The sequence below is a fragment of the Gymnodraco acuticeps genome, unplaced genomic scaffold, assembly GCF_902827175.1.
Source record: "Gymnodraco acuticeps unplaced genomic scaffold, fGymAcu1.1, whole genome shotgun sequence".
Lineage (NCBI taxonomy): Eukaryota > Metazoa > Chordata > Actinopteri > Perciformes > Bathydraconidae > Gymnodraco > Gymnodraco acuticeps.
Genome location: NW_022992351.1, coordinates 9,825,189 through 9,845,293, shown reverse-complemented (window position 1 = coordinate 9,845,293; position 20,105 = coordinate 9,825,189). Strand labels below are relative to the sequence as shown.

The 20,105-nt window shown below is 39.0% G+C and overlaps 3 protein-coding genes across 10 annotated transcripts in view; 1 reads left to right on the top strand and 2 right to left on the bottom strand.

Moving 5' to 3' along the window:
- Nucleotides 1-9,222, bottom strand: part of nphp4 (nephronophthisis 4) — a 210,465-nt gene extending 201,243 nt beyond the window's left edge. For 5 of the 6 annotated variants that reach the window (XR_004568358.1, XM_034209256.1, XM_034209257.1 and 2 more), the window contains exons 1-2: nt 8,942-9,222; nt 8,255-8,392 (exon numbers count right to left, since the gene is read on the bottom strand). Coding sequence is in view for 5 of the 6 variants with exons in the window: in XM_034209256.1 (XP_034065147.1) it covers nt 8,255-8,392; nt 8,942-9,118 (315 nt within the window). In the remaining variant the exon portion in view is untranslated. The remainder of the gene's footprint in view (nt 1-8,254; nt 8,393-8,941) is intronic. The other variant, XM_034209255.1, reaches the window with a different exon arrangement.
- A 1,158-nt stretch (nt 9,223-10,380) lies between these two features.
- On the top strand, nt 10,381-15,004 carry dffb (DNA fragmentation factor, beta polypeptide (caspase-activated DNase)). The gene is made up of 7 exons (XM_034209455.1): nt 10,381-10,544; nt 11,599-11,725; nt 12,623-12,808; nt 13,115-13,194; nt 13,275-13,442; nt 13,540-13,640; nt 14,027-15,004. Exons 1-7 carry the CDS (start codon nt 10,422-10,424, stop codon nt 14,274-14,276), a joined length of 1,035 nt encoding a protein of 344 aa, XP_034065346.1. The 5' UTR covers nt 10,381-10,421; the 3' UTR covers nt 14,277-15,004.
- On the bottom strand, nt 14,390-20,105 carry cunh1orf174 (chromosome unknown C1orf174 homolog). 3 transcript variants are annotated; one of them, XM_034209456.1, is made up of 4 exons: nt 19,576-20,105; nt 17,767-17,823; nt 16,880-17,242; nt 14,390-15,537 (listed from the first exon to the last, which is right to left on the bottom strand). In XM_034209456.1, exons 1-4 carry the CDS (start codon nt 19,588-19,590, stop codon nt 15,403-15,405), a joined length of 570 nt encoding a protein of 189 aa, XP_034065347.1. In that variant the 5' UTR covers nt 19,591-20,105; the 3' UTR covers nt 14,390-15,402. The 3 variants fall into 3 exon arrangements, with proteins under 3 accessions (XP_034065347.1, XP_034065348.1, XP_034065349.1); XM_034209457.1 differs by having other exon boundaries at nt 19,369-20,089; XM_034209458.1 differs by lacking the exon at nt 17,767-17,823 and having other exon boundaries at nt 19,369-20,089.

Sequence of the window (20,105 nt, the reverse complement as noted above, 5' to 3'; positions counted from 1 at the left end):
TCAGTGAAGCACTGTCTTCTTATGCTTTCCAGTTCTTTGAAGTCATATAATGAGGATATGTGTGAGCGCTTGTTGGCACATTGATGTGTTGATGGGTTTGTTTTCAACCCATTGTGGGGACCAAGACATCTTTGTTCGTTCTGATATGGGGCTCCTTCTGTTCAAGTAGGGTTATCATGAAGGTAAGGTGTAGACGTGTGGTAAAGGTTAGTAGAGGGGACAAAAGAATAAAACGTAGAGAAATAAAATGTGCATGGGTATATTTTTCTGTTTTCTTGTTTTTTCCGTGCCATTTACGTCATGACAAACAGCATTTAGAGACCCAGAAAAACAGAGGTTGCACGGACAGGAATAAAACGTGGCCTTTTCTCCAAAGCCCTGCTGTCGGCCTGATAATGTTGCACATATGAGAAGAAACCACTGGCTCCGTGTGAAGGCAAGGAATTAAAATGGAGTGATCACAGTGAGAGACTGTGTGCAGCTGTATGCAGCGCAACATTGCCCTCTACTGCCAACAGCTTTACCTACCTTAGACTGGAAGCTTTATCTTTAAGAACATATCTTTATAAAAAATCGGAGTCATGATGTAAGAAAACTAGCAACTTGTGAGAAAGTGCAAGTATTCTGGGGGATGAGGGACATAGTTGACTTTCTATCAAGGCAAAAAAATGTATATTGAAAACACAAAAAGAGGGTTATTTGTCATCAGGATGTAGATAGAAATGGTTTCACACATACGCCAAAGCAAATGACATGAACAAAAGGGTGATTGTTTTCCTCAGTATCACAATCCAATCCAAGGAAATTAACAATAAACTGCGTTTCCTATTGTGCAACAAACCAAACAGACCTCAATTCAAGCATTGGCCTTTATTTTCCGTGTGAATGTATTGCGCATTCCCTACGTAAAAGCAGCTTTCACAAGATTTGAAAACCATTGACAAAGGAATCAAACTGTCACCAAATGTGCACTCTACTTTCAAAATAAAAGCTTATTTAGTCCTAGACTTGAAAACTCAGAGACAAAGCGAGAAAATAGATTTCACGAGAGAGCCCTCTTTCTCTCTTTAATCACTGTGTATCTTTGCTTTTCGCCCTGCAGTATATTAAAACCAATCCATCATAGGGCTGACTGTGGGTGGCCTTGCAATTTTCACCGTGCTCCTGTAACTTAGGAGAGGATCCCCCCTCTGACATTATTTAGATATCAACAGCAATTTGCCACTCATAAACACCAGCATGAATGCGAGTGCATCGGGCCAAATCCAATAAAAAAAGCTGGTGCACCTCTCTCTCGGCACGGCACAAAGAGGGCAAGCCCCACTTTATCATCCTGATAGGATATGATGGGGTTTGTATTATTACCCTGGATGGATAATGGGATTTGGGCGCTCATTGGGATACCAAGTGGGTTTTTATACAGGCTATGACTATAACGGTGGATCAAAATAAGGCCATACATGGTGAGGGATTGTTCGATCAAAAGAACATCAAGCGGAGGGAACAGAGTGAAAACAGATGGTGACAAAACTGGAAATCAGTGTGTGCCATGGCTGTGACTCATTGGTGTCTCTGTTAAAAAGACTTATGCAACACTCTGCATTTATGAGCCAGATACAGCTCACCGTATTCTTTTCCATTAAAGAGCGTTTCTGAAAAACATCTTGTACACCGCTGCACAGTGTAAGCAGATCAGCATCTTAAACATGGGAGGCTGCGGAGGACCTCGGCAGTGCTCTGACGCGCTCATCAGACGGGTGGCAGAGGCCTTCAGATGTTTGATTGAGAGAGAACAAACATCCAGCTGTTCCCCAGATATCTGCTCAAAAATAACATAAGGTTTTGGAAGAGATGGTAATCAGGATGCTGGGAGACGTATTGTCAAAGGATGAGACCACAGAGGGGGTTGTAGTTCGCAACTGATGACCCTTTCATAAGAAACTCCTCTTGCAGGCGCTGTAGTTTGCACTTGACCCTGGCTTTTGGCTTCGATTTTTTTAACCGAAGAAGAGTGTGACAAAAGAGGTGGGTATATATTATTTATCTCTTGAATTGAAGGGCAGAATGCCTCAAGGAAAGATGACAAATTAAGTGAATTTGTAAAGGAAGAAGGGACCGTAAAATACTTGATTGTTTTCTCATTCTTTCCATTTTCCCCTTCCCATCCAGGTAGAATATGATGCTTTTATTTTGCTTTTTCATTTTTTAGATGAATGACAAGCCTAAATGGTTGGGGTTTTACCCGGGTCCTCCATGAGGACCAATGCACATAAATTACAAAGAAAACAAGCAACATTTCTCAGAAAAATAACTAGCTGATAATGTTTTTTTTCTTATGTTGTACAGACATTGAATGATCCTCCATTGTCAGTTTATTCAAACGAATGTGTGTTGATTTGTCAGAACTTTTCACTTTCATTCGCTAAATCTAAGTTCGACATTCACCCGTTTATTTGTTGTCAGGGCTGTTTGGTTGCATCTATAGTTGGCTTCCTGTCCTTACTGCTACCAACACTCGAGGTACTCACAAGTTGTATTGTACATACTGTATATTATTGTTAATGGTAGTAGTAGTAGTAGTAGTAGTAGTAGTAGTAGTAGTAGTAGTAGTAGTAGTAGTAGTAGTAGTACATCACTAGGAGGCTTTATAGGGCTAGGTATCAAACCACAATCATTTTATAGTATTAAACAAAAAATATGCCCTTTCAAAAACTGTGTCCATGGCTTTATTTTAACTGTACATTATGAATAAAACCAAAACAATTCCATGCATTCACCATTTAGAATAATTTATCTCTTGACAATGACGAGTAAGACGAGTATAAAACTTTAATGCAGAGTGCTGCATAAAGGGTTGTTTTAAGCCATCAACTTTTACCCACTGTAGAGAGACAGCGTGGACATGGCCGACCGGAGGCTGCTTCGCTAAACAAAAGAGATCCTATCCCTTTTGATTATCTTCATGGTCTCCTTTCAAGTTGAATGGATACCATGGCGATCTCATTTGTGTCATATTTCAATATCAGTGTCTCTTCCATAGCTATAACACTATAACATTCTCTTAACATTTTCAAGAAGTAATTGTACATTTCATCATCAAAGAATATATCACACAGTTTGACATCAAAAAATTGTTTCTCTGTTCCCTTTGGGAAATCAAGATTAAAGAGGAGAAAACGACTCACAGAACAATGGTTGTCGAGAATAAAGAAATGAAATGCAACAAAGTGAGACAGTAGACTTCAGCCCAACATTTGTCTGAAACAGCAGGCCAACTTCATTCTCATGTACTCATAGAGAAAAAGTATAGAGCTATTTCAATACCAACATGCACTGTGATTCTTGCTTCGACCACAGCAGAAATACAACTAGGGCCAAAAGGAAAGGGGATAATAACTTACAATAAATACTACAGGAAGTACGTGGAATTAAGGCTGGGCGATATGGATTATATAAAATGTCATGATAATTGTGACCAAATACCTTAATATTGATATTGGAACGATATTGCAAGAATAACTGTATATATTATTTTATGAAATAAATCACATACGTAAGACTTCCTCTTCTATTGGCTAGCACTTCAACACATTGCACCTGATAGGCTGTTCCTGTAGGTCAGGGATGGGCAACTTTGATGATGGTGGGGGCCAAATAATGTATGTACTGGCCACCAGGGGGCTGCAGATTCACTTGGAACACACAAAAACACAAAATCCATGTATTGTAATTATTAACAAATATACTAAGTCTGACATCTTCATTGATATGTTTCGATCTTTAAGGGAACATCCTCTAATAAGCTCACAAAACAAACATCAGTTCACTGAAATGTTATTTAATTTTTACAAGTGGCATGTTTGTATTGAACAGGTTATTTAACAGTGGAATACAACTTTTAAACTATTGGAAAGTGTGCATTAAGATTACACAGTAACATGACAAACATGAAGTCAGATCCACCATATTCGCTGACAACACCCTTCACTGCGTCGAAAATGTCCGATCCCTTTGTTGTGCCGTGCAGTGGTACAAGTTGTAATAGTTCCTCGTGTACATCAAATGACGCATTTATTGATCTGGCGTACACCAGTAGCTGGCTAACATTGGTAACGTCTGTACTCTCATCTAACGCTAACGAAAAGTATTAACAGTCAGACATGATTTGTTTCAGCTTTCCCTCCACATGACTTTGAATGTCAAAAATCCTGTGAGTCACTGTGCGTCGGGAGAGGGACACCGTTTCAAAAATGTTTAGCCATTTTTTCATCTCCAAAGGCGTTAGCCATGTCAATCGCGCATGTTTTCACCAACTCTCCTTCTGATAGTGGCTTCTTTGCTTTGGCAAGCTGGAGTGAGACAGCATATGATGCTTTCAGACTTGATTCTTGGACACTTGTGACCTGGGTGAAAAAGCACTGTTGTTTTTGTACTTTCCCTTTCAGGTCCGCTAGGATAGCTGTTCTGGCGGCCCCGGTGTACCTGTCATATTTGTCCTTGTGTGAAGTGTTTTAGTGGTGGCTCAAGTTGCTTACTTTCATGACAGCAACGGTCTGCAAACATATTAAACATTGTGGTTTACCCCTGAATTCAGTGAAAAGATACTCTTTCTCCCACTCTCTCATTTTGCCAAATTCAAATTCTTGGAAAACACGATTTGCCTCAAATATCTTTCTCATAGGGCTGTGTTCATACGTTACCCGCTCTATCGAAATCAGTCAGAAGTCGCAACGGCTCATCTCAAAATAAAAGTGGATTTGTGTAAAAAAAATAGTTTTTCGGGGTTCGTTACAGTTTGTTTTCATCTGATTTCAAATAAATACAGTCTTGACTTTTAGAATATTAAACTTGTTTTGCCAAATTCAAATTCATGATAAATAGAACTTTGAAGCTTGTAACGGCATAATTACAAGTGGAGAACGGAGTAATTTAACGTCACAGCAGGCATAACAACAGCCGGTGTTTCTTGTGAGTGTTTTCCCCGGGAAACAAACAATACACACAAACACGTCACAGATTATTTCGCGGTATTTGGCTACCGAACGAAATCACGTAGTATCAGTACTATATACGTTAAAAAATATATATATATATTTTTTTTTTTTTATAAACTACGTTGTTTCTAAATTGATCCGAGGGCCGCAAATGGCGGACCGCGGGTCTCATGCAGCCCGCGGTCCGCCATTTGCCCATCCCTGCTGTAGGTCATCTGCGGTTGACCAAACACAACGGGGCTAGTCAGCTAACCAATCAGAGCAGACTCGGCTCTGGTTTCAGATAGAGGGTGGAAAAAGGTTGCTGCAGCACAGGCAGTATGAGAAAAATAAAGAGCTTTTTGAAGGCAGAGGAAGAAAATACAAATATGAAACCTGAAAATTAGCATAATCTCACAATGAGATTTTTGATGAATAATCCTCTATATAGTCTTATATCACAATATGGAAATAATATTGATATATTGTCCATCCCTACATGGAATTGAACCAAGTGTATGTCCTAAACCAGGATAATCTGATGTTTTAATGGCTGGAAGTTTTCTGTTTATACTGATAATGTGGCCCAAAAACCCTGCTTTCAGTAATACAATCTGCTTACAAATACTAGCAGGGCGTGCGAAGTGATGACATGAAGAAACAGAACTTAAATCACAACCACTTCACAGGAGGAACTGAGCTTCAGGCTCAGTTGTCAGCTGAGAAGAAACTTTCTCCAAGTTGTTTCGAGAAATCCTCAGCACACCAGCTAAATGCACTTTCTAAATTCCAAGATTCAAAGCTTTGTTTTGTCTTGTAAGAATGCTAGTGTAGTTGTTGGCAATGAAAATCCTAAGTACTAGGCTAGCAGCGTAGTATATGATATACTTAAGAGAAAAAGAAAAGGGAATAAGAAAGTCAAATTGTGCAATAAAATGTGGCAATTGATTCAATGATTCAAGTAAAATGCAAGAATAAGTAAATAATGTATATGTTGGATAAAATAAGATAAAACTGAATTTAGAATTAAATACGGAAGAATAATTACTGTCATTGTATAAATGTGTTGATATGTGGAGCCTATTACTGACGTATTCCCTGGCAGTACACAGAAGACCTACAAAGAAACTGCAGCCAGCGTGATACTCAAGACTCAATGATAAAAAAATGAATTGTCTTGTAAAACGGACAAAAGTAACCCTATGGTGAAAGTCTCTACACAACTCAGCAGTGATGTTGAGGCTGATGGATGTATGCAGTTACGTCAAATGGTCTATTTAAAATTCACTGGGCTTCTCACAGGTTTTATGTATTTGCTGTTAACAAACTGGCGCTGGATCTTAGCGGGGCAGCTGAACCTGTCGATGGTGAATGTTAAACCTATAATGGCGGTGAGCTGACAGCAGTGTTTGTTCACTTGTGTGGATGAGCAGACGACTAAAGAGGCAGCATCTGTGAGCGCCTAAAAGAAGTCAGAATTACTGCTTTGGAAACCATTAGATGCTGAATTATTGTACCTGGGACATGCTGATTGCTAATCTATCAAATCTTTTTGTTCACATCTGTTCGGCGGGAGAGTGAAACTGAGTTAAAATAGCAAAATACACCAAAAAAAGCTTCCTCAATGCAAGTCTGCTAGCATTCACAGTTAATTCACTCCGATGTTTTCATTAACATCCACTATAGCACAAGTACTAGAAGTAATACTAATAGGTGCAGTAATACTACTAACACATCGGTTTTTACACAAAGCTTTCACTTTGATTGTTGGAGTCCTGCAACTCAGAAACAAACAGTCTTGATAACTTAACTATATGTTTAAAAATATGTGAGAAAATTGAAGAAATACTGAGCAGGACTTTTGACAGTTGACATTTCTGGAGGTGGATTGGTCTTCCACTAAACCAGTGCCTCTCAAAGTGTGGTCCGCGGTCCACTGGTGGTCCGTGAGTATATTGGTAAAATGTCACATTTGAAATAAATAAATGTATTTAAGTTTTCCACACTCTCACGGGAATATCTCCACAATGGAGCGAGAAAGTTTCATTTTCGATTCCATGATATAGCCCAGCGCAACACCTTCATCATCACACATGTTGCCACTTGTTTGTACCATTTTCAGGCGATTTGTAATCTGTTCTAGAAAAACGATGTGATTTTGGATATTTGTGGAGTTCGGTGGTCCGCGATTGTTTTTTTATTGGTTAAGTGGTCCTTGGTATGAAAAAGTTTGAGAAACACTGCACTAAACAGAGGGTCGCTGGTTTGATCCCTGACACCTGCAGTCAACATGTTGAAGTGTCCTTAAACAGGATTCTGAAACCAACATTTCTCCCAATGGCATGACCAACAGTGTTTGAGTACCTTGCAGTGTTACCCCTACCATTGTCTTGGAGGGGCGTTGCGCCCCGCCAACGGAGCCCCGGGCCCCCCCTGAAATTCAAGGTGTTTTTTATATATATATATATAGCACTAAATTGCAACTAATCTATATCTACTGTCGCTTTTCACATTGAACATGTGCTCTTTTGTTAAATAAACTAAACGTTTTCATTTTAAGTTGTGAGTTTAGTGTTTATGACCCTAAGAAACACTGATGCATTAATCAATAACAATAATCCATAGCTCCTCTCTCTGCTCCAGAGGATTTAAAATATATCCCCCCCCCCCCCGCTCAGGCAGCACCCTCCCAAAGCAGTAAACCTAGGGGAAACACTGCCTTGTATGGCAGCCTCTGGCTCTGAATGGATATGTGTGTGAATGGGTGAATTAGTCTGAAAAGCACTTTGAGTGGTCACAAAAGACTAGAAATGTGCTATTTAAATACAGTTTATTTACCTATAATGCCAAGTTGCCAACTTACCAATTTTCATTTAAATATGTACTTATTGATCTGTTATTCATTATGTCTAACACAAAGCAAAGTAAAGATTTGTAAAATGTTCTTTCTTAAAAAGTCATCTACAACACTCGTAAAATGTTGCTTCACATAAAATGGGCTCTTTGTCAACATGCAATGGTGAGAAATTGAAACTCTTTGGTAATCAATTTCAGTTTCAGCTGACGGCAGAACACAGTCCAATCATCAGTGCTAATTTAAAGCCTTGAGTGGAGAAGCTCTTGTGTTGGTTTTTTTAAATCATGCTTGTGCTTCATTTGTGTAATTTATGCTTGAATTGGAATTGATTTTTCTATATAAATCATTAATAAAATATGAGAAAGGTTGAATGAAGAGCCTACAGATCTAAATACAAGTCAATCAAAGCTGTGTGTACAGGTACCTCGTTGAAGGAGATTTTGGTAGTTTTCATCTTCTGGGGTGAGCTCTTCCAAGTTTTCCCAAAGAATTGCTGATGGTTTCTATCAAAAAGGGTCACTCGCAGCTGGTAGGTCACATCTTGTTCCCCCTCTGACTTCTCCTATGAGTAAAAAAGAAAAGTAAACACCCACATTAGAAAAGTCACAGGTAATTCTAAAATTGTGTTTGATGCATGATTTCAGATGGCTTACACTCTTGGCAAACAGTCATACATTCGTATCACTCAATATGTACGTGTTTCTTATGTTCTTGAAACAAAGTATGATTAACTGCAGTGGTGCTTTTTTGTATTATCTCTCCTACCGAATTTACAAAAGGATACATAGCATGTTTACAATGGTGTTTTGTAGTGGTCAACGTTATTAAACGGTTGGAAAAATGCAAGGTCACCTTTAATTATAAAACTTTTAGGACGGGGTTTTGCTAGTATTCTTCTGATTCGCTGTGACGTACCATTAAATACGTTAAAGGGAGATATAATGTGGGCCTTTTTCTGCTTAATAATGACAGCTTAAAGTCAGACTTTGTTCGGCAAATTAAAAACTACACAGACTGTACATTCGTTTAAAAAAAAACACTACATTTCTGCTAAGAACATAACTTATCCTGAAACTATAGGGAACATGTAGCGTTAGCTTTGAGCTATCACCTGCGGGAGGTGAGCAGTAGTGAGCCGGCTGAGGCTGAGCTGGAAGCCGTGGGACTCGGTGAGGTGGCTCTCCACAGCCAGGCGGACTGTCTGGCAGGGCGGAGGAACCACCCGGCTTCTTTCAAACACTTCGTTCCAGCCGGCAGCCATGGTGGTTGTTTCTTCAGTTTTGACCATAGTCTGTAGTTAATAGGAAAATAACACATGTAGCGTCAAAAATGCAAATGTTATTTTTCTACATGTTAAGATTTTCAAACCCGCTGCCGCCATATTGAATTTGGTTTAAACTACTCAGAGCAGAAGGGTTAGACGAGATAGTTAACTACTTATTTAAGACTATCTGCGAGTGAATGTAAACATACTTAAAATGCATATTGAATATACGAGAAACGTTCTTATGCAACGAGGCGTGTAACACCGAAACTTAACGTCTAAAAAGTATTTGGCTATCCTCGCCTCTAATCCTTAACCTTTCATTTGGTATGTCCCATCGGGCTGCATCTGTTGCTATGGTAATGTCCACTGCTAAATGCCATACATACAGTCCTCCACCAGTGCTATTTAGATTTAGTTTTTATAAATCAAAGAACGCAAATGATGCACTTACTCTTTTTTTAAACTTGAACACATTCTTACAATATTATTCGTAGTAGATGTAGCAGCACTATTTTTAGTACTGCATTGAAATTACAAAAGTTAGCCAATTACAGTATAAAGGTTCTGTGGCCCATTGTTTTGCAAAGTGTAATACAACCTACATTTATGTGAATGTGAATGATAGCCAACAAAAATGGCTTAGCAAAGTTTAGCAACATTATGTGTAGATCATAGTACAATGTTCACTGATGATTAATTTGCGTTATGCGTGTCTGCGACAGTGGATAAATTATTTGATAAAACTGTATTCCTGCAGCTGAGTTTATCTCTGTTATAGGAACGGATGATGCTTCTATGGATTTACATGCTCAACATAGAGGAAAAGCGCTCAAGAGGTCAAGATTTAAAAGGTTGAGGGCATCAGTAAGAAGGGAACCATTTTTCTCATTGTTTGGTGTGGGGCATTTTTCTGTGCTGGATTTGTCTGAGTACACGAATTGTAGGGCAATGGTGGCTGACAAGACTGCAGAAGTACTTGTTTGCATGCATTTGTAACGCTACAACGCTGCTAACGATATCAGATGTCCCTAGCTGGAAGGGGAAGCAAATGTGAAGAGTTAAACTTCATTAATATATTCTTGATATTTTGAAAATGAACATGAAACATATTGCCTATTGTGCTTTCACATGCAACAGTAATCTTACCAGCCTGCATTTACTCAAGTATTGTATCTCAGAAAATGTACAGCAACTGTTGGGTTAACATTTCCTCCATCAATACACTATGGCAACACTAGAGGGCGGCAGCACACCACGCGCAGGGTAGTCAGCCTCGCGAGGAAGAAGAAGGAAGCGGACGTTACAAACTGAAAACAGCAGTGCAATGTTTGGACTCTTCGGGAAAAATAAACCCGTTAAAATAAGGAGTCGTAATGAAAATAAAAAGTACGGAGTTGCAGCAAAAGATGTGAAAGAGTTGCTTAAAAAAGGCTGCAAGTTATTACAGGTGAGCGCGTGCGTTTTCTTCTGATTTGTTTTTAACAGCTCTACCACCAGTTGAGTTTTATTTTCAGCGAGGAGGATATGGGTAAAAAAGAAAAGTAAAAACATAAAAGTGTTATAATTAAGTGTTTAAGCAGCTTTATGTCTGCTTGAGGGCGCTGGGAATATAATTGCATTGTTTGTGCACGTTATTTAAGATTGTTGGTTAACTTCCTGTCATGATAGGGGCGGGTTTAGTGCAAACCAGGGTCATGGTCATCTTCACCTTGAAGAAGATATGGGGAATCATTTCACATTACATGCAGACAACATGTTCCCGATATGTTTATCTAAATAATATTAGACACAACTGTATCCACACACAGATTAGGCATCACAGGAACAAATAAACAGGCAAGAGAGAGGTAGCTAGCAACTGGTTAGAAAGCTATTTACAGTGCATAAACAAGTGTAATTACATGTAATTCAAGTGCAAAAATGAAACAGCAGTAGACATTCCATAGTAAAGAGAATTTGAAATATGTTATTACTTTCAAATTCAATATATGAATATGAAATGTGTTTTACACAGATAATAGCCTTATAGTTATCTTCATTCCAGACAAGCTGACACCGCCTGCCCTCCAGTAACATAGATATATTTCATCTGAAAACACTGTGTGTCATTGATAGCTCTGTGAACAACATCTACTGAAATGTAATCAACTGTTATCAATCTAGTCTAAAGAGAACCATGGGAACTATAAAGACAAACATGCAGATCATCTTGTTCTGTCACCAGAGGCTTTCACTGTTTTCCTCCAGAGATGGGTGTCACAGTTCCACCAGTGAAACCCTTTTGAATAATGGAAACAAACTGTTAACAGACAAAACTGAAATTAATTCCTGTTTTATTTGCTCTGGTCTGTACACCACTTTGGTTATTCTTTTTAACTAACTTGACTTTAACCTCTTGTGGGAGAAAAGGGAAAACAAATCTTACCATCGTCTTACATTTCACTTAAATCTAAATATATTGTATTTTTCCCCCTTTTTTTATACATTGACGCCATTTCCAGTTGCCATCTCCTGGTGCACATATCTGTTTGTATTCTGATGGGACAACAGTGACGGAGGAATTCTTCCAAACTCTGCCGGACCACACCGAACTTGTTCTCCTCTGCAGAGATCAGACGTGGAGCGGAGGTAGGGGGATCACCTTTAGGGTCATTCCAGAATTGGAGGACAATTTAGACACCAACATTTTAGAAAAATGAACCTTTTATTTTAGTTATGTATTTAGGAAAAACAGATAATAAACCATCAAAAAAAGGGATTTGCCCAGCTAAGGCATCAAATGTATATTTTCCAATGAAGAATGAACCCTGTTACTCTAATTATAGTAACAGGGTTGCAAATCAATGCTAATTGTAGCTTTTACCTCAGGAATGAATGCTAGCTGCACAATGTAATGCTATTGTCAAGGAATGGACACACTTAGATATTTAACTAAAGAAAGATACATTTGAAATGAATTGGTTTTAGTCTCATAATGTGAGTAACAGGGTTGCGTTTGTATGAGTGCCACACTCCTTCAAGAGTGACAAGATTGGAAATATATTACAAATAAAAGAGAGGACTTAGTTTTGGTCTACCCATGGTAGTAGCACACCTTCTGTGCAAAATTACTGTTATTTAAAATGTGTTTATGATTTAACAAATTGATTTTGCCATTACAAGAGACAATCAATAGAATAATACCAAAAGAAGTAAATAAAATCCCTATTTTAAATGTTATATTTGACATGCAAGTTGGTCACCAAGAAGCTGGGACAAGAGAAAAGGGCCATTTTAGGGGGTGTTCGAGAGCTATTTCATATTTTAAATAATATTTTGAAACCACTTTTTCTACAACTTTATCTTGTCTCAAGACAAGTATATTTAACACAACAAGTGCATGTTTTAGCTTTTGGGGCATGGATTATTAGATTTTTTATATGGGGGACATGAAATGTCCTCCAATTCTGGAATGACCCACAATCCAGATAAATGCTTCAACTCTAAACAGTGTCTGTTATCTGACCCGTGTGGTTTCAATTCCAGTTGTGTGTGACATTGGTCAGTTACTGAAGACAGACCGATATGCCGATGGCCTCATTGAAGCAGCAAGAGGGCTCCTGTCTGATGAGAAGTCTCCTCAAAGACGTAAAATCTTGACCGACCTGCTGCTCAACCTGGAGGACAGATCTGAGCTGGAGAGCAGGGAGGAGCATGAAGAATGGTTCAAAGGTACAAAGTCTGGAGACATACATGAGCTGCTGGCTTCATGGGTTACATACGTCTGCCACTATTTAAAAAAGAAAGAAAAAATGTTATAAGAAGATGCTCTTTCTCATTTTGAAGGAATACCTCACCCACAAAATAAAACATGACTTGATTTATATGTTGAATTCTTGAAGAAAACATTATCTTGCATTGCCTCATAGTAAAAAAAAGATTTAATACCATTATTATCAGCTGTTGCTATTTTGAGAGCACACCAGCGCTAGTTGGAGACTGTTTTTGCAGAAGTGTTCATGTGGGGTTTCATTTCAGGTGTTGATGCTCGATTCAAGACGAAGTCGGCCTACATGAAGTTCAACTGTGAGGGCAGGATGCGAGGCTACATGAAGGAGGTAAAGACTCTATTAAGTCTTTTAATGGCTCTTAAGGCATATTCCATAGAAATATCCAAAATAGATGTTCTGTGACTCAGGTGCATGGGGCCACCAAAACAATACAGAAGGCTAAAGTCAGGGAAGAGTTTCTGAAAACGTCAAAAAGTCTGTCCGAAATGTTGAAGACGGCAAAGAACAACGGCTGCTACTTCGACAGGACCGAGAAGGAGCGGCTCTGTACTCGAGAAGGATGGTTCACCTGCCAGGTATTAGAGGGATAGGATTCATTTCTATCAATTCTTTACAAAACTAACAAAAACATTTGAAAGCACTGAATCTGCTTCTTCTCTTTTGCTTTTTCAGGGATCATATGAGCAGAAAGTGTGCCAGTCTCTCCACTCCATCAACCCGTACGGCAGCAGAGAGAGCAGGATAGTGTTCAGCACATGGAACCTGGACCACAGGTTCTAGTAGAATTTTTTTTTTTACTGTTGTGTGCAGTGAATAAAAGAGGCCTGAAATGTCTAAAACATGTATGTCCAAACCACAAGGTTAGAAAATTCCTCGTTCTAGGACATTACATTTATCAGTCTCATGTGACCCTGATGTAGTTATCTAACAGCCAGAAGTTAGGTTTTTATTTCCAAAGATTTAATTTGCATGTCAACTATTGTAAAAGTGGCAAATGGATTATACTGGGTTGTGTTGTTTCTGCAATGTTCTGATATCCAATGGAGAAGATTCCATTAGCTTTTAGGCGATACTAACTTTTGTGTTGGCCTACAAAGATATGTCGTCGCCGCACCACTTTACGGCCAAATATTTATACTTTTTTTGGTCTTTTGTCCAGGATTGAGAAGAAGAGGACGATCATTCCCGCCCTGCTGGAAGCTCTTCAGAATCACAAGAGCTCCGACATCAACCTGAACTACTTCTACGGCCTGCTGTTCACCAGGGAGAACCTGAAGCTGGTGCACATCGTGTGCCACAAGAAAGGAGCGCACAACCTGCTTTGTGACGCCAAGGAGATCTTTAGAGAAGCCAGTGACACAAACAAAGCTAAACAGAACGTGAAAGAGAAGAAGAGGCGCTTGGTGTGAACATTTTTACTCTTATCTTTTAAGCGTTTTCATTTTTGATGAACTTTGAGGGTATAAAGCATCACACTGATAAGACTGGCAGTCATTTGTCAGACAAAATAATTACACGCTGATTTTGAAATCATGAAAAACATTTATTATGTTCTCTGTGTTGGCACTGATGTAAAATGCATGGATTATCACTCAGGCAGTAAGTGGCATAAGAGTGAGGAGTGCAAGTACTGGCACCCTCAAAAACTAGATTACATTTTTAAACTCAGGTTTAACATATCCTCCGTTTTAAACGGACTAAAAACATTTCTGATAAAACTCTGTTTTTTTACAATGCATTTTTGTGTAGAATTCGGTCATGTTTGCAAATGTGATCCTCCTCAGGGAAAATATTTAGCTGCATTGATATCATTTACATTTGTTATTTTACAGATGTGTTGAAGCAGCTGCCAAAAAGCCCAAACTGGGCACACATAGATGATGACACATTAGACACTTGGTGAACAATGACATTCATTCTAAACCATGTCTCTGTGATATTAAAAGCTTTCGCTATGAAACAGCTCTTTGGCGCATGTATTCTTCCAAAACGTGTAGATTTGCACGACTTTTCCTACAAATCGACACTTTGACCTTTAAATGAAGTACTGTTTGGCATCTCTCACGGCTAATCTCACTGACTATATGAAGCAGTATGTAATGTGTAAATAAAGTGCTGGGCCGGCCGGCTGTAAATGTTCTCCACAGTTATAATCCCTGTCCTGCAGCTTTGTTTAAACAGTATCAAATGAACTGACAAGATATTTGGGAACAAGTTTGAAAACAATGTAGCATTTGTGTGCGTTTGGACGGTTTGTCAAGTCAACAATTGTAAATGACCAAGAACTGTCTTTTAAGCTGTTGGCGAAGTGCTCAAGTTTTTATGTTGTGACGAATCTCTTCAGCGCATGGCGGGTACGGGAAGTAACTTAAAAGCAAACTCACATATAAGGACAATTCGTAAGCAATGGTAGGCTAACAGCAGATCGAGCTACAGCAAATTCCTGCCTCCTGTGAGACAGCGTTTCACTAATTGAAAGAGCTGCTTTTGAGTCCCTCAGGCCTCACTTTGAGACATCAGTTCCGTTACTCTTCATTAAGTGTCCCCTCGCGGTGCACTGATCACGCCTGCCTCCTCTTCATCGCTGTTCTCGGGTGCGTAGTAATGGCGTCTTCGTCTCCCTGCGTTGTCATGTTGACCAGGGGCCGCGGACGGTCTCTGAGGGAAATCCTGTATAATAGGAAGAAAAATAAGATATGACATTACTTTTTAATCAATGTCAGTTACTTAACAACTGATTCAGGTTATGGGAGCTTTACAGTTTACGTATGCCTTTGATTAGAGGCATTTCTAACTAGAAAATAATAAATAATTGCACTATACTGTCCTATATAGTCTGCTATATCTGTTGCCATCTTGTATTATGTTTTTTTTGTCATGGCCTGTATATTGAGCCTCCATGTTGCATGTTTTTAAATACATTACTGATATTGATATTTTTTTGTTATATCAAAATTACTTTTTTATGGTGACTGATACAGCTGAATCAGATTTCAGACGTTTGGAGACATTTGGTTTTGGGACAGTTTCTCCATTTCGGATTCAAATAAAATATGTAAAATATGACAAAATAGGGTTAGGGTTATAAAACAATAATACAAATAAATAATAAATATTATACAAACATAAGTTAAGTAAAAATATAAAATGTACAATGAAAGTAAAAATGTTTTATATATAATTGTATTATTATTTTTCAAATAATATTAGCATTAGCGCTGTTAATGATGAGCAAAGATTTCAGCAATGATGACGCATTCTGCAATAGGCAGTATTTTGAGCATGAGTTGATGGATGAGGAAGTGGAGAGACGCTCAATATTTACAATACGCTTTCCTGTTACTGCAACGCATTCATGGCTGCTACACGATGGGCCTCACACGGGGAGCTACACTATATATGAATACATTTCCTGCTGTTTTTGTCCGTATGCCAGCTTGTTCTTCTTCTGTTGGTACCAATTGTTTGCTGGGATTCACCTTGTTTTCTTAATTCCTCCGATTTCGATGATTAAAAACATTTGGGGTATCTAGATTTGACCTCTCTTATTTAGTTTTTACATGAATAAGAAGAACATATAAAGAGACAATTGAGAAAATATTGCTGAAAGAGTCTGAAATGGGCAAATGATGGGTACTTGATTTATGAACGTGTGCTGCCTCGTTATTTAATTCCCCACTGTGGGCTAATAAAGGCAAGTTTATTTTATATAGCACTTTTCTGTACGCGACAATTCAAAGTGCTTTACAAAACAAATTAAAAGACTTTTTAGGAATAAATACAGTAAAAACACATGATATAATGGCATAAAGGATAAATAAAGGATATCTGATTTTGATTTAACATTTTGTTGACAGCACATGTGGGTGATACTTTATCTATGTTTAGTCTGCGCTTTTTTCAAGACAGCCACTCCTAAATGCAGATCAATGTTGCAAAAATTCCCCTACAACAACAACAACAACATTTCTCAGGCAACATAATCCAACCTGAGCCACAGACATCGCCTCACCTGTACAGCATCCAGATTTCCAAAGAACTGCTCCACGGGCAGAATCTGATTACTGTCGTCATCTGGGAAAATGTTTTTGCTGCTTTCCTCACAATCCATGTCCTCTGTCTTGTGTTTGTCCCAGCTGTCCACTTCCTGCCCCGTCCTCACTTCGTTTTCTTTGCCCTCCTGTCCCTCCAGCTCCGGGGAAGCAGAGCATCTCCTCCTGCCCGCTGACTGCTGGCACTCACAGCTGATGGCAGAGAGTCTCTTCACAGCGCCGTCTGCTTTGCTGTACCCATCGACCGCTGAGCTGCTCCCTGCTGCTGCTGCTGCCGGCTGCATGTTTGGACTTTTTATACATTTCCTCCTTGTAGTAGAAGGCTGTAATATACAAGTAAAGGACTGGGGTTAGGATGATGTTACATTTGACTGATTAATATCATTTTCTTATTATAATATACTATATTCAACACCCATAAGGACGGAAGACAAGGGCTGCACAATTAATTGAAATGTTATCAAAACCGCAATCTGGAATAGTGCAATATAAAAGGGTAAATGTGTTCAAATACAATTTGAAATGTAGAATGGTAGAGCTGCAGAGATATCAAGGCCTACACATGGTATTATAGACTTACCAAAACAAATTAGGTTAGTACAGATACTCAATAATAATATTGTATCATATCATAATATATGTTATCATTTCATTCAACAATGAACATTCCCTCAATAATATAATCTCAATAAGGTACTTTTGTCTAAATCGTGCAGCCCTGCGCAATTGTTCAGTTTGTCAAACATGGTCCATTTCCAAGTAGTTTGAAGAAAGCAATATAAAGATAACTGCTGTCTGTATCTGTTCTTTATAGAGTCTGCTCTTGCTGATACATATTAACACAAACCTTTCTGGAGCTGCTCTTCCTCTTTCTGGGCTTCAAGCTGTCAAGTTGACCGGGCATCTGCAAATCAGCATAATGTGGTTTTGTTTCATCCCTTTTGGCAATACTTAAATATATAACAACCAGTTAAAAAATAAACCCTAATGTCAATCATCAGGGAGAATATTAAGATAAAAGCTTCCTTAGCTTTAGAGACATCACACGTTAAGTAACGGTCCAAGCGTAGCCCTTTGGTGGATTACCTTTTTATTAGTGGGCTTTTTCTCTTGTTGTTTCAAAAGGAGCCAGGTTTGAAAAGAACATCAAGAGTTTGGAAGAATTCAACAGTTTAAGGTGGATAACAGATAACGCAGTGCCTCTCAAAGTGTGGTCCGCGGACCACTGGTGGTCCATGAGCGCCCCCTAGTGGTCATATTGGTAAAATTTCACATTTGAAATAAATAAATGTATTTAAGTTTTCCACACTCTCGCGGGAATATCTCCGCAATGGAGCGAGAAAGTTTCACTTTCGATTCCATGATATAGCCCAGCGCATCACCTTCATCAAACATGTTGCCACTTGTTTGTACCATTTTCAGGCGATTTGTAATCTGTTCTAGAAAAACGATGTGATTTTGGATATTTGTGGAGTTAGGTGGTCCGCGATAGTTTTTTTATTGGTTAAGTGGTCCTTGGTATGAAAAAGTTTGAGAAACACTGAGCTAACGGATAAGCTGGCTCATCTGCACATGGTGTGCCTTCGAATCGAAACGTCTGCTTTGGATAATCACTGTCATGTGGTTTGAGTTGATGCAAGGTTTTAGCTAGCGCTGTGCTGGGAAGTAATGCTTCCAGGAGATGACTACAAATGGTCACATTAAATCATTTTCATTTTAAGTGTAGATGTGGGAAAGACATGCTGTTTAGATGAATCAGGGATTCATTGGAACAAGTTACATTTTAGTTTCAACTTCAGACGTTTTTGGTGTAAATGTGAAAAAAGGAGTCTCTACTTGTTAATGGCTTTAAAAATTACACATTTGAGCGAATGAAGTCAGGTTTTGCATTTAATGGAACTAACGTTTCAGGGGAAAAAGTAACACTTTCCTATTTTCTATTTAAAGTGTATACGTTATATATGCTTAACCCCACAGGGGCTCTGCTGAGCTACGTCCCTGTTTCCTCAGCTACCCAGAGTCCTCCCAAAACTGTTGGCATAATCATGACTCAAAACCTCCAGCATACTCTGAATTGTAATCTACTGACATTACATTTCCTTATTTAAGGCGTGCCAGAGCAAAGCCTAACTAAATTTGACTTTAAAACAGTTCCTGTTGCGTTAAATAACTGTTAAGACAGTACAGTTTCTACAGTAATGTCACTGTGTTTTGGGAATTCAATGCCATGCGCATTGTCGGTAAGGTTAAGTTCAGTCTCAGGTCCCGAGAACGACGTAAACGTCTGTCTGGAGATAAAAAGACACAGATAAGCTAACACATCAACATAGCTTGCAAAGAGTCGGATAATTCATCTCAATATGTCAGCTGCGAGCTAATAAGGCTAGCATTAAAGATAAGAGCTAACATAACAGAGACTATTACACCAGGAGCTTCTCTTTACACCTACCTTTTGCATATTTTGCCGGCGTAATGCTTATGTTGTTGTTCAGCAAATCCAATATTAAATATTGTCTGTTATTAATGTACAAAAAAAACTGGTTTCGGATAGCCAAAAATGATGGTGTGTGTGGTGAGTCTACTGCTCTGTGGTGTTGATATGTGGCGTAGACGCCATGTCTTCTTTTTCTTCTGTGATTTTTAAAAGGTAGCTTACATCCAGTGCTGCCATCTTCCGCTAACTGCTCCAGTGTCCAGCATGTCGGATATCTCTCATAGTCCTGTTCTCATTAGAATTATACCTAATATCTCCTGCCCTGTCCCTTACCCCTTCACGTCTGTCTGAAGCTGCCTGGAAGCTGCTAAGGTTCACTCGGAGGTCAGAGTCGCCAGTCTCTGGGGGTATCTGGAAGGCTACATTAAACCGGGTCATGTGAGGTGACACCAGTCTATGGGTGACACGAACTAAGTGTTATTCCACCAAATGGACACCAGAAGGCGCTAGAGTAATTCTAATGATACCCTCTTAATGTGATGCAGTAGAGTTAAAATATGCTGTCGAGGAACACCAGGGCCTTGGCTGCGTCTCAGGTCGACTATTTTAATTTCCTCGGTATCACCAGAAGTTGATTTGTCTGCGCCATCTTGAGTACCGTCCCATGGCTCTTATTTCTGCCGGAGGAGCGAGGAGCGATAACCGAGGAATCACCAGACCATCCTCCGATGAAGGGCCCTTCTCACTTCGGT

Bases quoted from the DNA above. Each gene is read 5' to 3' on its own strand.
- dffb (XM_034209455.1), top strand. From the start codon at position 10,422: ATGTTTGGACTCTTCGGGAAAAATAAACCCGTTAAAATAAGGAGTCGT. The intron at 11,726-12,622 runs GTAGGGGGATCA...TTTCAATTCCAG, and splicing joins AGATCAGACGTGGAGCGGAG to TTGTGTGTGACATTGGTCAG. The intron at 12,809-13,114 runs GTACAAAGTCTG...GTTTCATTTCAG, and splicing joins GCATGAAGAATGGTTCAAAG to GTGTTGATGCTCGATTCAAG.
- cunh1orf174 (XM_034209456.1), bottom strand. The intron at 17,243-17,766 runs GTTTGTGTTAAT...TGTATATTACAG, and splicing joins GGAAGAGCAGCTCCAGAAAG to CCTTCTACTACAAGGAGGAA. The intron at 15,538-16,879 runs GTGAGGCGATGT...CCTATTATACAG, and splicing joins GAAATCTGGATGCTGTACAG to GATTTCCCTCAGAGACCGTC.